This window comes from Berghia stephanieae, chromosome 8 (assembly GCF_034508935.2).
Source record: "Berghia stephanieae isolate SIO BIC M18660-M18661 chromosome 8, UCSD_Bste_1.3, whole genome shotgun sequence".
Taxonomy (NCBI): Eukaryota; Metazoa; Mollusca; class Gastropoda; order Nudibranchia; family Aeolidiidae; genus Berghia; species Berghia stephanieae.
The window spans coordinates 52,235,484-52,255,483 of record NC_088367.1 but is presented as its reverse complement, the minus strand read 5'-3'; the positions used below and the strand labels follow the sequence as shown (position 1 = coordinate 52,255,483).

Sequence of the window (20,000 nt, the reverse complement as noted above, 5' to 3'; positions counted from 1 at the left end):
TTTCGGATCGGAAGGTCCTGAGTTCGAGCCTTTCTGAATAAAATGTGTTGCTATGGGAAACACTTTATCTTGGATTTTGGCTCATATCTCGAATCGAAGCTTGCCGCATATTCCCGTGTTTTATTAGCCAGCTTCACATTTCAAGATTGTTTGTAGGGTTAGCGGTATATTTCACTGTATAACATTCAAAAGTATGTGCACAGTGAGTGGTATAATATATGATTCTTTCATTTCTTGGTATTTAGTAAACGAGTTATTTTTATCGTGCCCAATAACACAACGAGCTTGCGAGTATGTGTTAGTGTACGATACAAATATTACGAGTTTAATAAATACAAAGAAATGAAAGAATAAGTTTATTCTACCCCGCCAAGTAAGATTATTAGATATTTTGTAACCAAATGGTATGGTATTAGTACTTCTATTCACCATAATTTGTATCTTTCTCCTTCTGCTTGAATGACAATTTGACCCAAAACTAAAAACGTTGGATTTGTATTCATGCGCACCAAAAGAATATTTACAATCGCCAATCAGCTGTCTTTTACACCTAATTTCACACCAATAAAATGTGCGAAAATAATCTACAATCGTTGAAGAATTTTTTTTTATTCCACGCGTTCAAAGCATTATTCAACGATGACGTATTTACTAAGAAATGGTCGGGTTTTCCAATGAGAGGGGTGGGATGATGGACGGTATAATATTTCTTAATTTTGTTCTTTATTCTCTCATTTTTTCCCAGATTGTGTTTGAGGCGATTCGAGGAGAGGATTATGATGGAGACATCGCTCTCGATGACATCAAAGTGTTTGATGGATACTGCCCTTACTCTGGTGAGTTTTTTTAGGTATCTAATCGCAATACCGCCTTCCCCCTCCATCTCCAATTTGGACGCTTCTGTCGCCCCTTTAAGCCTCTGAGTGAAATATCTCCATCGTTCACGAGCTTCTGCCATGGATGAACTCTGCTCATTGTGCTCCACAATCTTTCGTTCATTCCCCCCAGCAGACCATTCGCAATGCAGCGCCGCAAATTGAGCTAGGGCGATGTGACTTTCTCAAGGCCACACAGCGCAGTGACGGGTGATCAAACTCGATATCATTCGGGTACGAAGCAAAGACCGTACCGCTGAGCCACGCTGCCCCTAATCACGTATTAGCAGTCTCACAAGAATCCCTTACTGTCTATAGCTAGGTACATATTCACAGCTGAATCAAGTGGGGTATTTGTCATCATCCACACTTTGCATTCCAGACTATTGTGACTTTGAGAGTGATGGCGTCTGTGGCTATGACCAAGATGAGAATGACGATTTTGATTGGACGAGACATTCTGGAGGTACCAAGTCCTCCAACACAGGCCCCACCAATGATCACACCTATGGAACACCCAGTGGTAGGTTGTCGATTGAGCATGAGATGTTGGTGCTATATCATTATTGTGCAGTATTCTTATTCTTCTTATTCTTATTCTCGCTCCCTCTACTTGTTCTTGTTGTTGTTGTTGTTATTGTTGTTATTGTTGTTCTTCTTCTTCTTCTTCTTCTTCTTCTTCTTCTTCTTCTTCTTCTTCTTCTTCTTCTTCTTCTTCTTCTTCTTCTTCTTCTTCTTCTTCTTCTTCTCTTCTTCTTCTTCATTCTCTTCTTCTTCTTCTTCTTCTTCATCTTCTTCTTTTCTTCTTCTCTTCTTCTTCTTCTTCTTCTTCTTCTTCTTCTTCTTCTTCTTCTTCTTCTTCTTCTTCTTTCTTCTTCTTCTTCTTTCTTCTTCTTCTTCTTTTCTTCTTCTTCTTCTTTCTTCTTCTCTTCTTTTCTTCTTCTCTTCTTCTTCTTCTTCTTCTTCTTCTTCTTCTTCTTCTTCTTCTTCTTCTTCTTCTTCTTTTCTTCTTCTTCTTCTTCTTCTTCTTCTTCTTCTTTCTTCTTCTTCTTTCTTCTTTCTTCTTCTTCTTCTTCTTCTTCTTCTTCTTCTTCTCTTCTTCTTTTCTTCTTCTTCTTCTTTTTATTCTTTCTTATCTTCTTTTCTATCTTTTTTATTTTTTTTATTTTATTATTATTATTATTATTATTATTATTATTATTATTATTATTATTATTATTTATTATTATTATTATTATTATTATTATTATTTATTATTATTATTATTATTATTATTATTATTATTATTATTATATTATTATTATTATTATTATTATTATTATTATTATTATTATTATTATTATTATTATTATATTATTATTATTTATTTTATTATTATTATTATTATTATTATTATTATCATAATTATTATTATTATTATCATCATTATTATTATTATTATATTATTATTATTATTATTATTTATTATTATTATTATTATTATTATTGTTAGTTATTATTATTATTATTATTATTATTATTATTATTATTATTATTATTATTATGTATTATATATATTATATTATCATTATATTATTATATTATTATTATATATTATTATTATATATAGTATATAGTAGTAGTATAGTAGTATAGTATAGTAGTTAGTATATAGTATGTAGTAGTAAATATATATTAGTAGTAGTAGTATAGTATATATATTATATATTATATATTATTATTATTACATATATTATTATTATTATTATTATTATATTATTATTATTATTATTATATATTATTATTATTATTATTATTATTATTATTATATTATTATTATTATTATATTATTATTATTATTATTATTATTATTAATTATTATTATTATTATTATTATTTTATTATTATTATTATTATTATTATTATTGGTTTTTTCTTGATCTTTTTTTTTTAAGTGATAGAAAGTGAACACATGCCGTTCATGTTATAGAAGTCTCGTATCAGTGTGGCTTTACGACACTCGCTTTCTCTGGTAGGTCACGGGATCAAGTCCCACTCTGAGTGGCGCAAATTCGGGTCCTCGGAAAAGCCTTTTCCAAGGACTCAACTATGCGCCGAGCGAGGCTCGAACCCTGGGCCACCTTTCGATTCGAAATTGAGTGTCAAACCACAAGACTACATAGCGCACATATATAAATACTAAATACTCAAGTCGTGATTTTGCTCCAATCTAAATGTCACCTTGGGGGATCCCGATAGTTCAGTTGGTAAGGCACTCGCTTCACACGCAAAAAGGCAGAGATCGATCCCAGGTGCAGTGGAGATTTTCTTTTTTTCTGACCCCCCATGTCCATCCAGCAGTGATTGAGTTGCTGGGTCTGTTAGATTTGAGGGAAAGTACGTTGCGATTGACTAGCATCCTATCCAAAGGATAGCAAACAATTATTATTGTCCGTTTCACGCTAAAGAAACTGGGATATAAACTCCTGCTCGAATAGTCTAAAGGTTTTGAAGGACTACTGTGTCTATTTTTAAACGTTCGCTTAGAACATATCTGTTTTGATTTTAGTAGATGATATGAGAAGCAAGATAGGTGTCTGGTTTGTGTTGTGTTATGTTGTGTGTGTGTGTGTGTGTGTGTGTCTGTTTGTGTGTGTGTGTGTGAATGAGTATGTTTCAGCCAAAGTAATTTGTAATTTAAGCGCTTAGAGTCTAGTGTCTCGGAGTTATAATAAGTTTTCAGCATTATAATTATTATTATTATTATTATTATTATTATTATTATTATTATTATTATTATTATTATTATTATTATTATTATTATTATATTATTATTATTATTATTATTATTATTATTATTATTATTATATTATTATTATTATCATTATCATTATCATTATTATTATTATTGTTATTATTATTATTATTATTATTATTATTATTATTATTATTATTATTATTATTATTATTATTATTATTATTATTATTATCTAACTGTCACTTCCACCAGGCCATTACATGTACATCGAGACATCTTACCCACAACAGCCAGGGGACAAAGCAAGACTGGTCTCCCCCAAGTACCCGCCAACCACTGGCCGTTGTCTGACCTTCTGGTACCACGCCAAGGGCAGCTCCATCGGGTCATTGTCCGTCTATCTCAGGGATGAGCGAAGAGTGGACAGGCCGGTCATAACGCGCAGTTCCAATTCCAATACCTGGCAAAAGGCGCAGGTGGAACTTCAGTCAGATACCAACTACCAGGTGAGGGTGATAAGGTTCAACAGTCGTGACGTCATTTCCGCCGTAAAGACGCATAGTAGCTGGTTCTAAGCTATCGGAACAATGGCGGACGCCATTATCTCCATCGCCGCCCTTATGAAATACTTCTCCGACGATCATAAAAGTGTATCCAGAGGAGAAAATATTTATAAATCTGATCATGTTTTGACTTTTATACATTCTGATCACATGACATGTGAAAAAGTTCTATTGCCAGCATGAAGAATAAAAAGTACTGATTTTCTTTGTTTAGAACCAAGCTGCTGGTTCCTGGTGGACGTGATATCAGCCTATTGAATCCTATTATAAGAAATTACAATGGAATTATTCTTTTTTTATAAATCTATTTTTTTAATTGAGCTTTTATATAGGGCAATATCCACTAAACGTGCCCAAAGCACTTTACAAGGGGTCCCTAGTGAACAGCAACATTTAACATTTAGGACGGGACATGACACCTGTTAGGCGATATTACAATTGTTTTCGGAGGGAGACAACGTTGTTAACGGCCAGGTGCTCATTTTGCACCTGAGTAGGCTGATAGAATGTGAGTAAAGTGTCTTTTCCAAGGACTCAAATATGCGCTTAGCGAGGCTTGAACCCAAGACCTTCCGATCCGAAAGCTAGTGTCATACCACAAGACCACATAGCCGCACATATTTATATATTAATGATTACTTTCCCTCACGGGAAGACTTAGATGTGACATAGATCAGGTCACGGGCACCTCTTGGAATGTGAGACAGGGTGAGATAACTCACTCAAAGCCACACGTCATCACAAGTGTGTGTTGAACCGTGGCCTTCGTAAAGTTATGGCGCCTTCGTAATGTTATGGCCTGATACTGACCAAAAAATGACGTCAAAATGCCAGTCTTTTTGGGTTTCAGTGCGTGGCCTTCGTAAAGTTATGGCCTGATACTGACCAAAAAATGACGTCAAAATGCCAGTCTTTTTGGGTTTCAGTGTGTGGCCTTCGTAAAGTTAGGGCCTGATACTGACCAAAAAATGACGTCAAAATGCCAGTCTTTTTGGGTTTCAGTGCGTGGCCTTCGTAAAGTTATGGCCTGATACTGACCAAAAAATGACGTCAAAATGCCAGTCTTTTGCCACAAAAGAGAACAAATCGTGAGTTGTATTCAATAGTTCAACCAATGGAATCACTTGTTTCCATGAGCACTACTAACGACAACTCACTAGACGGTGAAAAAAAACAAATAATGACGTCAAACTGCCAGTCCTTTTGGATTTCAGTATCAGGCTATAACATAACGATGGCTACGGTTGAACCCGGTATCACTAGGTTATGAAGGGTAAACCATACAACCCCCACCACTAAATAGAATAGAAAATCTTTTGCTGTAACCATCCACTTATATCAAATTCTATTTCCCCTAACAGATTGTATTTGAAGGTACAGTGGGCAGTAGTTATCAAGGAGACATCGCCATTGATGACATACAGGTAAATGGCGAAAATGGGAAATGAAATGAAAAGAAGTTGGATTAGAATCAAACTTCTACTGTTAAAAACCTTTTTTTTGTGAGGCGTTCAACCTCTGTTGTTTTTCTTTTTCATAGTTAGTTTAATATTTTTATTATCACCATCATCATCATTATCATCATCATCATCATCATCATCATCATCATCATCATCATCATCAAGTTCATCATCATCATCACCATCATCATCATCATCATCATCATCATCATCATCATCATCATCATCATCATCATCATCATCGCCACCATCATCATCATCATCACCATCATCATCATCAAATTCATCATCATCATCATCATCATCATCATCATCATCATCATCATCATCATCATCATCAAATGCATCATCATCATCATCATCATCATCATCATCACCATCATCATCATCACCACCACCATCACCTTCATCATCACCACCACCATCACCTTCATCATCATCATCATCATCATCATCATCATCATCATCGTCATCATCATCATCATCATCATAACCACCACCACCATCATCATAACAACCATCATCATCATCATCATCATCATCATCATCATCATCATCATCATCAAATTCATCATCATCATTGTCACCATTTGTATAACCACAACTATCCATATTATCGTCTTCACGTTTCCATCCCAGCTGTCCAAGTTCAAGTGTTCGTCTCTCAGCGATTGTGACTTCGAGAGTGGCCTGTGTTCCTGGACACAACTCCAGACTGACCAACTGGACTGGCAGCTCAACTCTGGGAAAACACCCAGCTATATGACTGGACCATCAGTTGACCACACGATGGGAACCATTGGAGGTCAGATTCTCTCTGTGTGTTTGTGTGTGTGTGTATGTGTGTGTGTGTGTAAACTAATAGTTTGAGCTTTCATGTGTGTTCTCTATGTGTAAATCAGAAGGTCTGAGGTTCGATCCCCAGTCGAGGTAGACTGATTTTTGGGGATGGCTTTTTTCTTGTATTTTTCTTTCTTGCTTTGTCTTGCACCTTTCATACACACACTTGTTCAGTTCTTTACCCCATGAAATCAATTGTTTCCAGCACCGCTAACTTTCCACCTAATTCTACACTTTTCCGTGTCAAACACACTGTGTTTATTGACTTTTAAATAACAATGTCAAATTGAATGTAAGCTTCCATTGTAATATTCGAAAACAGATAAAAGTGGACGTTTCGGGTTTCCCCTTTATCAACAAGACAGGACAAATGAGATAATGTGGTAGTGGTGTTGTTAAGATGAATTATTCAACGCATCTATCACATTATCTCATTCGTCTGTAATGTTTCATTCATCCTGTTTTGTTGATAAAGGGGAAACCCGAAACGTCCACTTTATCAGTCTTCGTATATTACATTGAAGCTTACACTCAATTTCACATTGTTATTTATCAAACATATAGTATTTACATGATGACATTCTAAAGCTAAGGACACTTGCACTAGACAGAGATTTATGGAGGCAGATTACGAACTGGATAATAGAAACAGACTGACAAACTCGAAGTGACGCACACATTCACGGCAAGCGTCCATAGAGACGGTGCTGCCATATTTATTATTATTTATTATTATAGTATTTATTGAGTTTTACCAAGTTTCTGTCTGTGTTGTTTCCAGGCCAGTACATCTACATGGAGGCCAGCAGCCCGTCCAAGAAGGGAGACACGTGCGTGCTGGAATCCCAATGGATGCCCATGGTCGGGCAGAAGTCTTGCTTTACATTCTGGTACTTCATGTTCCGCAAGGACACAGGGACGCTCAACGTCACGTTGCAGGTATCCTTCGTGTTTTATTATATGCTGTTACGTGGTCTTGTGGTATGACACTCGCTTTCGGATCGGAAGGTTCTGATTTCGAGCCTTGCTGGGCGCATAGTTGAGTCATTGGAGAAGGCTCTTTACTCATATTCTCTCACCGTACAGTGCGTTGTCTCTATCCGAAAAAAAAATGTAATATCGGCTAATAGGCGTCATGCCCCGTCCTAAATGATACATGTTGCTGTTGGTCAGGGACCCTTTGTAAAGCGCTTTGAGCACGTTTAGTCTTGCTTTACATTCTGGTACTTCATGTTCGGCAAGGACACAGGGACGCTCAACGTCACGTTGCAGGTAACCTTCGTGTTTTATTATACGCTGTTACGTGGTCTTGTGGTATGACACTCGCTGTCGGATCTGACGGTCCTGGGTTCGGGCCTCTCTTGGCGCATAGTTGAGTCCTTGGGGCGAATGAGGCATCTACTAGAGACTTCTATTTCTGTCCAGGGTCCAGGTTACTCCAGTCTCTTTAACGCATATCGATGATATGTGTTCACCCAAAAAGCTCACAACATCCGCCAGCAGGACATCGATAGTGTGCGCTTGGCTAAGAAACTCACAACATTTCCATCCTGAAGTATAACGGACCAACACACAAAACTATGTGTAACCTTGAACGTTTATAACTCTGGTTCATAAAGTTTAGTGAGAATTACTCATAAACGCGGATGGTAAAAGAACAATAATAAAGACCTAAGTGACGTCAATTTCATTCTATCTATAACGTACCAACGCACAAACTATGTGTAACCTTGAACGTTTATAGTCTAATACATTTTAGTGAAAGATACTCATAAAAATGGCTGGCTGAAAACAATAACTAAGACCTGAGTGGCGTGAATTTTGTTCCTTCTATAAAGTCAACCCAATTCATATATATATACAGTGACTACAAATGTATTTTTGTCTGTTTGATTATCTCCTCTTCTATATTGTTTTATAGATAGTATGCGCTTGACTAAGAAGCTCACAACGTTGCCATCCGGAAGTATAACGGACCGACACACAAAACTGTGTAACCTTGAACATAATTTATAGTCTGGTTAATATAGTTTAGTGAGAATTATTCATAAACGCGGATGGCAAAACAAAATAGCAAAGACCTGAGTGACGTCAACTTCTACCTGTCTATATTGTTTTATAGATAGTATGCGCTTGGCTAAGAATCTCACAACATTGCCATCCGGAAGTATAACGGGCCAAAACATAAAACTATGTGTAACCTTGAACGTTTATAGTCTGGCTGATACAGTTTAGTGAGAATTACTCATAAACGTGGATGGCAAAAAGCAATATCAAAGACCTGAATGACGTCAACTTCGTTCTATCTATATTGTTTTATGGAGATAGTATGCGCTTGGCTAAGAAGCTCACAACATTGCCATCGGAAATATAACGGACCAACACACAAAATTATGTGTAATATTGAACGTGGATGGCAAAGAACTGAGCGACGTCAATTTCATTCTATCTATATAAATATTATCTCTATTTCAATGTACCATTTGTTAAATCACTCGCTCCCGCCCCCCTTTCCCCTCTTCTCTCCACAGTCCCTGACTGACCAGCACCCAACAGGAATGTTCTCTCTGTCCGGAGACCAAGGCCAGGGCTGGAAGCAGGCATTGGTCAGTTTGCCTCTTCCTACAGACCAGTTTAAGGTCAGTCAAAAATGGACAGTTTCACATGTGTCTTTTTTTTTTTTGGCGGGGAGGGGGGGGGTTTCCTGTCATGACATGGGGATTCCAAAGGTTTTGGGTGTCTGCGTGTGTACGTGTGTGTGTGTATGTGTGATGTTTGTGTGTGTGTGTGTGTCTGTGTGTGAATATATATATATATATATATATATGTGTGTGTGTGTGTGTGTTGTATATGTGTTATATGTGTATGTGTGTGTTTGTGTGTTGTATGTGTTTTGTTTGTGTGTGTATGTGTTTGGGTATGTGTGTTGTATGTGTGTATATGTGTTGCATGTGTGTGTTGTTTGTGTGTGTATGTGTGTATTCAGACAGATGGCCCCCACTAGCATTGCCTAAATAGTTTTATTCCTTTTATCAATATATTCTGTGGATCTCGTATGTATTTTAATGTCTTGTTGTCCTACTCTGAAAATACACACATTAAAAATTTGAGGCGAAAAACTCGTCCTTCAAATAACGATCGATTAAAATGACTTTTATCTTGGCAATAACTCTCAAACCTGGGACTTTGCAAAGTTGATTTAAAACGCCAGTGAGTTGATTGGAACAAGGCGCTATATTAATTCATTATATTGTTGTTATTGATATTATATTATAAATTAGATCATTTGAGTCAATTTATGATTTTATTCACAAAAATATGAACCTTTAATACTTTGAACTTCATATTAAATCTAAAAGATTCGTGAAACCTTTGAACTTTTGAATCCTTGAACCTTATATTAAATCTAATATATTCATAAAACCTTTGAACCTTTTATTAAATCTAATATATTCATAAAACTTTTGAACCTTATATTAAATCTAACATATTCATAAAACTTTTGAACCTTATATTAAATCTAATAATATATTCATAAAACCATTGAACCTTTTATTAAATCTAATATATTCATAAAATTTTGAACCTTATATTAAATCTAATATATTCATAAAACCCTTGAACCTTATACTAAATCTAATATATTCATAAAACCTTTGAACCTTATATTAAATCTAATATATACATAAAACTTTTGAACCTTATATTAAATCTAACATATTCATAAAACTTTTGAACCTTATATTAAATCTAATAATATATAGATAAAACCTTTGACCTTTACATCCAATCCACCAGATTCGTGTGACAGGGACAGTGAACGCCTACACAGGTGATATTGCCCTGGATGACTTCAAGTTCTACGACACGGATTGTGATGACGGTAAGGAATCAGTGGATATATAATATATATATATATATATATATATATATATATATATATATATATATATATATATATATATATAAAGTGAGATATATATATATATATATATATATATATAATAAAATTCGCTTTATTCATGCCATAGGGAAATTTGTCTCAAGGGTCTATTCCAAGGGAAGACTGGAATAACCCAGGCGTCAGCCGCAGTGCAACGCCGCACATTTATATATAATTATATATATATGTGTGTGTGTGTGTGTGTGGATGTGTGTATGTATGTGTGTGTGTGTGTGGATGTGTGTATGTATGTGTGTGTGTGTGTGGATGTGTGTATGTATGTGTGTGTGTGTGTGTGGATGTGTGTATGTATGTGTGTGTGTGTGTGTGTGGATGTGTGTATGTATGTGTGTGTGTGTGACCCATAGTCTCCAGATGGTATAATGTTTGATTGACAGTGTGATTGGTCAACACTGATTTCTTAGCCAGAACAACGAGACGTGTTCCATGATGGGATATGCCTCAGTTTATGATTTTGTTTCGTGGTGTCAGTGGTCACACTTTTTAAAAATTGGTTGTCAATACATCATCATCATCATCATCATCATCATCATCATCATCATCATCATCATCATCATCACCTTATCACCATCGTCATTTTATCCTCATCATCATCATCATCTCCACCATCATCATCATCATCATCATCATCATCATCATCATCATCATCATCATCATCATCACCTTATCACCATCGTCATTTTATCCTCATCATCATCATCATCTCCACCATCATCATCATCATCATCATCATCATCATCATCATCATCATCATCATTATCACCATCATCATCATCATCATTATCAAAATTATCATCTCCGTCATCACCACCGTCATATTTATTATCATTATTATCATCATTGTTATTATCACTACCATTATCATCATCATCATCATCATCATCATCATCATCATCATCATCATCAACAGCAGCAACAGTAGCAACGTCATCATCATCATCATCACCATCACCACCTTCACTCAAAGAGTACCGATATTTCACGAATTCCAACCCCCTACTTCCATCCATACCCCCCCCCTCCACCCCCACCCCCTTTCCAGCCATCCCCCCACCAACCAACTTCAGCTGTGGGGGCCTCAGGAACGAGACGATTCCATATTCCAAAGTATGTGACTTCAGGATGGATTGTAAAGACACTCACGCCGATGAGAGCAGCTGTGGTAAGGACATGAATGAAATACACACCAATCTTTTATATAGGACACTATCCCCTTAATGAGCTCCTAAACAAAAATGAATAGAACAGTTTCAAAAAAAAAAAGAACAAAATACCAAACACGGAACGTTTCGTGCTCAAAACCCTTCTTCAATCAACAACAACAACAAGAAATCATCACAAAATTCCAGACCTTCCAAATATCTCTGTCGTGTATTTGGAATTTAAAAATGCATTTTAAGTCTTTAATGTTTTGGTTTTGTTGTTTTTTTTTTTTTTTGTTGTTTTTTTTTGTTTTTGTTTTTGGTTTGTTTTTTTTGCTTTGTTTTTTTTTTTTTGGGGGGGGTTTGTTTGCTGAAGAAGGGTTTTGAGCCCGAAACGTTCCGTGTTTGGTATTTTGTTCTTTTTATAAGCTGTTATATTCATTTTTTGTTTATTACTTTTTACAGTACACAGCTTCCTTTCCCAAGGACACAATCAAGGACCTCCTATTTTTTTTAATTATATATTTCAAAAAGAAATAAAGTATTTTGCTCTCTTCAACGCTAATTCAATGACAAGTCAGTTACATTCAAGGATATCTGGCAATATTGGCGCCATTTGTTCTTTGTTTACAAATATTACGGTACATGTGCCCTTATGATATTTCTAAAAATAGCAAATCGTAAAAGGTCTTGAAATCCTATTTGATGGACATCACTTAATCTTTCTTTGACCATAAAACTCGTCCTTCAAATATCGATCGATTTAAATGTCCCTCATCTTGGCAAAAAATACGCTCAAACCTGTGACTTCGCAAAGTCCCAGGTTTGATCGTTTTTTTACCGAGGCGAGGGTCATTTAAATCGATCGATATTTGAAGGACGAGTTTTCTGGCCAAATTTTAAAATACGTGTTTTTCCAGAGTACGACAGAGTTGTGTCAAAGATTGAATGTAATCAATTTGTCTTGTTCCTCCAGGGGACTGTGTGTAATCGTTATGTCTTGTTCCTCCAGGGGACTGTATATAATCGTTATATCTTGTTCCTCCAGGGGACTGTATGTAATCTTTATGTCTTGTTCCTCCAGGGGACTGTATGTAATCGTTTTGTCTTGTTCCTCCAGGGGACTGTATGTAATCGTTATGTCTTGTTCCTCCAGGGGACTGTATGTAATCGTTATGTCTTGTTCCTCCAGGGGACTGTATGTAATCTTTATGTCTTGTTCCTCCAGGTGACTGTATGTAATCGATATGTCTTGTTCCTCCAAGGGACTGTATGTAATCGTTTTGTCTTGTTCCTCCAGGGAACTGTATGTAATCGTTTTGTCTTGTTCCTCCAGGGGACTGTTCCTTTGATTCCGACTACTGTCGATGGATCGTGGACAATATCGGAGACTTCCAGTGGACTATCGGCACTGGCGCCACGGCCACTCCAAACACCGGACCCAAGTTTGACCACCTCAACGACCCCAAAGGTTTGTCACTGCACGTTTGAACTACAGAAAATGTTGGTTTTATCAGTTTCAGTAATGTATTTTTTTTTTTTTGTTGTTGTTGTTAGCTGAAGAAGGGTTTTGAGCCCGATGCGTTCCGTGTTTAGTATTAATGTTCTTTTTTTTTTAATCTGATATAATATTTATTTGGCTGTGGACTGGGAAATGTAATCAACAAAAATAAATATCACAGCTTTAAAAAATGATAAATACCAAACAAGGAACGATTCGGACTCAAAACTCTTCTTCAGCCAACAACAAAAACAATAAGAACATGAATATATTACCACAAATGAAACAGATTCTGGCAGAAAATTTTTTGGCTAGTTCTTTGGAATGAGATTACAAGATCCAATGACATAAAAAATGGACGTGCGATTAAAGAAGTGTTTTTAAAAAGGTTGTTGAATAATCTTACTTACTTAGTCCTCTTTGGGTCCTCCCTGCTTTCTCTTCCCATCTGTTGTCAGTCCAGTACAGTGCTGTCTTGAGAAGTGACCCTTTTTCCCTTCTGGCCACATGACCCATCCAACGCCATCTTCTTCTTTTTATTTTGGCTTTCAGTGCTAATGCAGTCAGCTTTCTTTAACAGATCCACTCTTTTTATTTTTATAGGCAAAAATATGTAAAAACAATTCTTTTTGGACACTTGTTTTGAAGGGTTTCTAGTTCCTGTGTTATGGAGGATGTCATTTTCCAATTTTCACTTCCATAAAGCAGTACAGTACGTATTGAATAGCTTCTATTTATACAACTCTATCTGTAAAACTCCAATTTCCCATGGCCAAAATTCCAGGCAGTTACCTGTACGTGGACGCCAGTCAAGGCAAGACGAACAGTGTGGCTGAGTTGATCACGAACTTCAAGTACGGGCCGTCTCCGGAGACTTGTCAGATACAGTTTTACTATCACATGCATGGAAGAGGTGAGGCTTTGAACAGTAAGAAACGCACTCAGTCCTCGGACAAAGTCCTGTGAAAATTTATCATCTTTCAGGAAATGTCTGAAGACTGAGTTGTTCCGTAAGGTTTAATTTTTTATGAAATAGATGTTGCTTAGATTTTGTTTCTGTATTCATGCTTAGTATGTAGTGTCGTGATATTTAATTTTGTGTTGTTTGTTTTTTATATTTTTAAACATTTTTATTATGTAAAGCGCCGCAGAGCACGATTAACGTGGATGTTTAGGCGCTATATATATTCATTATTACCTATTTATTTACTGTTTACTAAGAAAAATGTAGTTGTTCAGAGTCACAAGACCCATGGAGACCGAATTTATTATGGTCTCTTTAGAATGGCAATTGCTTACTACCCTTTTTCTCCACCGTTATCCATTCGAGAGTTTCAATTAATATATATACAAAATGCAAAAAATATACAATGGCGTAACATAAATGTCCATGAAATGAGACCTGTGGATTATGTCCCCTGGATCGACCTGCATTTGACATCTTGCATGTCATAGGAAAATAGATTAAATGAGTAATGAGTAGAATTTGCTTTTCCTGTCAGTGAAGGGGTTTGATAAAAATGGAGGTGTCTACAAATCTATCCAATACATGGCCTTTGTTTTATTCTCTGTCCTTGTCAGAAAGTGATGATGATGATGATGATGATGATGACGATGACGATGAAGATGATAATAATGATGATGATGATGGTGATGATGATGATGGTGATGATGATGATGATGACGATGAAGATGATAATGATGATGATGATGATGATGATTATGATGATGATGATGATGATGATGATGATGATGGCGATGATGATGATGATGATGATGACGATGAAGATGATAATAATGATGATGATGATGACGATGAAGATGATAATAATGATGATGATGACCAAGATGATGATGATGATGACGATGACGATGATGATGATGATGATGATGATGATGATGATGATGATGACGACGATGAAGATGATGATGATGATGATGATGATGATGATGATGATGATGATGATGATGATGATGATGAAGATGAAGATGATGATGATGATGATGACGACGATGAAGATGATAATAATGATGATGATGATGATGACGATGAAGATGATAAGAATGATGATGATGACCAAGATGATGATGATGATGATGATGATGATGATGATGATGATGATGACGAGGACGACGACGACGACGACGATGATGATGATGATGATGATGATGATGATGATGATGATGATGATGATGATGATGATGATGATGATGATGATGATAATTATTGATGATTGATATGATTGCTTCCTCAGGCATAGGCCGACTGACCGTTGTCCTGAGAGAGTCCCAAATGGACACCATCATCTATGAAGTGGACAGTGAGCAAGGAGACAAGTGGGTCAAGGCCATTCTTGATTTGGGCCGAGTGGCCGTCAAATTCCAGGTCAGTTTACTGTCATTGTTGATGGGGGGGGGGGGTTAGCTCCAATCTCAAAGTTATATTAGGCTGTTACAAACTTGGACTGTAAAAAGTCATAAACAAAAATGAATAGAACAGCCTCAAGAAAGAAAATACCAGACACGGAACGTTTCAGGCTCAAAACCCTTCTTCAGTCACATGAAAACAATGAAGACATAAATAACTGATTCAAAAAAACAGATGGACGACAGAGAAATATTTATAACCCATCGCCTCAAAGCGGTATACAGTCAGAATGATGAAATTGCTAAAAAATGACTTCATGACCAAATTTATGTCTTATTGTGGAGGATGAATCCGGTATTTTAGATAGATAGAGTGCTAAAATCCAAGATTTCATATTTGTTGAACAGATTGACTATTATTTGACTTTTTATCATCTGGACCATCCTGACATATTACCGTTTTGAGACGTCTGGTCACATTCGGGATTTCCTTTCTGTATAGGATAGGCATCCACTTGAAGGGAACGTTCTGGCATTTCGGCAATGGAAGATTTGAGGCCTATTGATATAAAGTGATACCCAGCTGCCTCAAGCTGTGGACTGGAAACAGTCATAAACAAAAATGAACATAATGGCTTTTAAAAAAAAACCAAACTCGAAACGTTTCGGGCTCAAAATCCTTCTTCAGCCAACAACAACAACAACAAAAATCCGACGAGAACACAAATGCATTACTTAAATACCAAAGCGACGACAGAGAGATTTATTATATTATATATATATATATATATATTATATATATATATATATATATATATATATATATATATATATATATATCTTCCTATCTTTCTATTTTCTACTTGATAAACTGACCATTTATTTACCAATTTGACCAATCCAGATTTTGTTCCGAGCTACCCGATCTTGGAGTGTAACTGGAGACATCGCCATTGATGACGTGTCCTTCATCAACTGTAACTATCCTGGTAAGAGATCCCTGACTGTTTAATTGGTACATCTTGGAAGTCACACACACACACACACACACACACACACACACACACTCACATACAGACATCGCCATTGATGACGTGTCCTTCATCAACTGTAACTATCCTGGTAAGAGATCCCTGACTGTTTAATTGGTACATCTTGGAAGTCACACACACACACACACACACACTCTCCCCCCACACACATACACAAAGACACTCATTCACACACATTCACACACAGACACACACTCCCCCCCCCCCTCCCCCCACACACACACTCCCACACACACACATATACATACACTCACACAGAGACACACACACACTCACACACAGACAGGCACACCCACACATACAACAAGCATAGAAAGCCCTCCCTTTAAGTCTCACACTTTGGATTATCAGACCTGAAATAAGTACACGTTGATAGCGATCAAGACACCAGGCATGTTTTTGTCATATTATTTGTGTTGTGTGTTGCTGGGTTGTTGTTTTTTATTGTTTTTGTTTTTTGGTTTGTATGGAAGGAACGAAATTGACGTCACTCACCTCTTTGTTATTGTTTTTAGCCAGCCATTTTATGAATAGTTGTCATTTAATTGTATTAATCAGACTGGAAACATTTACACATTGTTTACTGTGTTGGTTTCGTTATATCCGGCTGGTGGATGTTTTGAGTATTCTAGCTAAACGCAAAGCATCAATGATAAAGTTAAGAAGTTGTTATAATGATGGGTTTATGATTAAAAGATTAAAATAAGTTTTTTGGATCACTGAAATGTGTTATAATCTGCTAAACGTTCGTGTTGTGTGTGTGTGTGTGTGTGTGTGTGTGTGTGTGTGTGTGTGTCTAGCTCCCCAGGCAAGCTGCAAGGCTAACCAATTCCAATGTGACAGCAAGGCCTGTGTCGGATACAACACACTGTGTGATTTCTCCAATGACTGTGGCGATGGAAGTGATGAAGCCAATTGCGGTAGGTTCAAATCTTGTTATTATTATGACTTGCTTTAATATCTATTTATCAAAATATCCATCAGAGCAGAAAGTTCCATTAGGTCGAAATTTATCTGGGATATTTTTTTTTTTTTTTTTTTTGGTGGTGGTGGGTGAGGGGTTCTGAGTAAATTTAGTTTTGTGAAAATTTAGCTTTTTTTAAAGATCTGAACAAGTGTGTATGAAAAGTGCCAGACAAAGCAAGAAAATACAAGAAGAAAAAAACATTCCAAAAAAATCAGTCTAACTCAATTGGGGATCAAACCTCAAACCTTCTGATTATCCCCAGTCGAGGTCGACTGATTTTTAGGGATGGTTTTTTTTTCTTCTACCGAGTTCGATCACCCGCTGCTGCTCTGTGTGGCCTTGAGCAAGTCACCTTATCCTAGCTCAATTTACAGCGCTGTACTGCGGCTGACGCCTGGGTTATTCCAGTATTCCCTTGGAATAGACACTGGAGACAAATTTCACACGGTAGAGCCACGCTCTCATCTGCCAGGCGGAGTTGTCGTACTAATAAGGTCACAGGTTCAAACCCCATCACCGCCGCGAAAAATTTTTTATTCTCTATTGTCTTCTGGCACTTTTCTACTCACTTCATATCTTGTTGTTACCAACATAAGTGCCTGCTCCACTCACTTTTCTGAATTAAAAATTCACCCCATATACCGGAGCATACTCAATGTCTCAATCGTTTCTATGTTATATGTTTGTGTTGAGAATATTGGCTATTAAGCTTAACTGCTGGTCAAATATAATTTCGCGATGGTGGTGTGCGAGCGAATCGGCGGTCTCCAGAAGTGGGTGAGAGAGGGCTCCAGAAATGACTTGGGTTTGATACGAATATTTTTGTGTTCGTGGATAGCTCACACGGTAGAGCCACGCTCTCATCTGCCAGGCGGAGTTGTCGTACCAATAAGGTCGCAGGTTCAAACCCCACCACCGCCGCGAAAAAAAATTTATTCTCTATTGTCTTCTGGCACTTTTCTACTCACTTCATATCTTGTTGATAGACAAATTTCTCCTCTGGGATGAATAAGGGGAATTTTTTTTATTGATTTTATTCAGGATTCTTTTATTTGTTGTTTGTGGGTTTAAATCCATTATTACATTTCTATTCTACTTTCATGTCCAATTATTATAGCATTGCTTGTACCTGCTGTATATTTTATTATATTTAATGTTTATTTTGTTTTTAACTCACTCAACCCTAACACCGACTATACCCGTAGTTTACCCGGGTTACTTTTACCCCATGGCTATTTATTACATTTTTCTGAGACAAATTATAGGCGTAGTATCAAAGATAATGTTATTAGTTTTTAGTTTTTACATATAACTATCTATGCACATGTTCATTTTTAATACATTGTTTCCAATTTTGAAAAGAAGCAAAAACCTCTAGGATTGAGAGAGTTAATTAGTTTCGTATTTTCATCAGTTAGTTCATAACAGTGTATAAACCTGTGTTAATAAAACAATGAATGATGTGTAACATTTTGATAATTTCCATTCAGGATCAATAAAGTATATCTTATCTTATCTTTCTTATCTTATCTTATCTTTTTTGTATAATAATTGTGTCCCAAATCTACTTCACGCAGACAAGTACGTGTTGAGGACGGACTTTGAATACAGTCTGGGCAGCTGGACCCAGGACCAGACGGACGACTTTGATTGGATCAGACAGAGGGGATCCACAGACTCCGTGGAGACTGGGCCCACCAGGGACCACACCAGAGGAACTGTTGCTGGTATGCTGGGTTGGGATATAGATAGCACGCGCTTGGCTAAGAAGCTCATAATATTGCCATCCGGAAGTATAACGGACCAACAAACAAAACTGTGTGTATCCATGAACGTTTATAGTCGGGTTAATACAGTTCAGTGAGCATTACTCATAAACACGGATGTCAAAAAAACAATAACAAAGACCTGGGTGACGTCATCTTCGAACTATCTATAGATAGGACGACATTGGCGTCACGCAGCCCTTTGTCATTGTTTGTAGACAGGCCTTTTTGTGAGTAGTTCTCATTCAATTGTATCAATAAGAGTATAGATAGAATGAAGTTGACATTTCTCGGGTCTTTGTTATTGTTTTTTGCCATCCGCGTTTGTGAGTAATTCTCACTAATCTGTATTAACCAGACTATAAACGTTCATGGATACACACAGTTTTGTGTGTTGGTCCGTTATACTTCCGGTGGCAAGGTTATGAGCTTCTTAGCCAAGCGCATACTATCTATAGATAGGACGACATTGACGTCACTCACAGAATGTTTCGGGTTCAAAACTCTTCTATATTTGGCCATCCAGTGATGTTTCGTGCCTTGTATTTTGTTCTTTATATCAGCTTGTATGTTTATTTTTGTGTATTACTGTAAACATTTTCTTTTGGGTTTTCTTTTAATAGAATTAATTCAATGAATAAACCAGAGAAAATATTATGCTAGATGCAATTTAATAATAATAATAATAATAATAATAATAATAATAATAATAAGAAGAAGAAGAAGAAGAAGAAGAAGAAGAAGAAGAAGAAGAAGAAGAAGAAGA

At 36.5% G+C, this 20,000-nt stretch overlaps 1 protein-coding gene across 1 annotated transcript in view; it reads left to right on the top strand.

Annotated features, from left to right (window-relative positions):
* LOC144979059 (MAM and LDL-receptor class A domain-containing protein 2-like) overlaps window positions 1-20,000 on the top strand; it is a 269,405-nt gene that overhangs the window by 189,953 nt on the left and 59,452 nt on the right. The window contains 15 exon segments of the mRNA XM_078925674.1: window positions 746-836; window positions 1,258-1,398; window positions 3,865-4,118; window positions 5,537-5,599; window positions 6,275-6,440; window positions 7,257-7,414; window positions 9,007-9,114; window positions 10,274-10,358; window positions 11,482-11,601; window positions 12,918-13,052; window positions 13,867-13,995; window positions 15,338-15,468; window positions 16,354-16,438; window positions 17,302-17,421; window positions 19,046-19,195. Of these exon segments, the coding sequence (XP_078781800.1) occupies window positions 746-836; window positions 1,258-1,398; window positions 3,865-4,118; window positions 5,537-5,599; window positions 6,275-6,440; window positions 7,257-7,414; window positions 9,007-9,114; window positions 10,274-10,358; window positions 11,482-11,601; window positions 12,918-13,052; window positions 13,867-13,995; window positions 15,338-15,468; window positions 16,354-16,438; window positions 17,302-17,421; window positions 19,046-19,195 (1,936 nt within the window).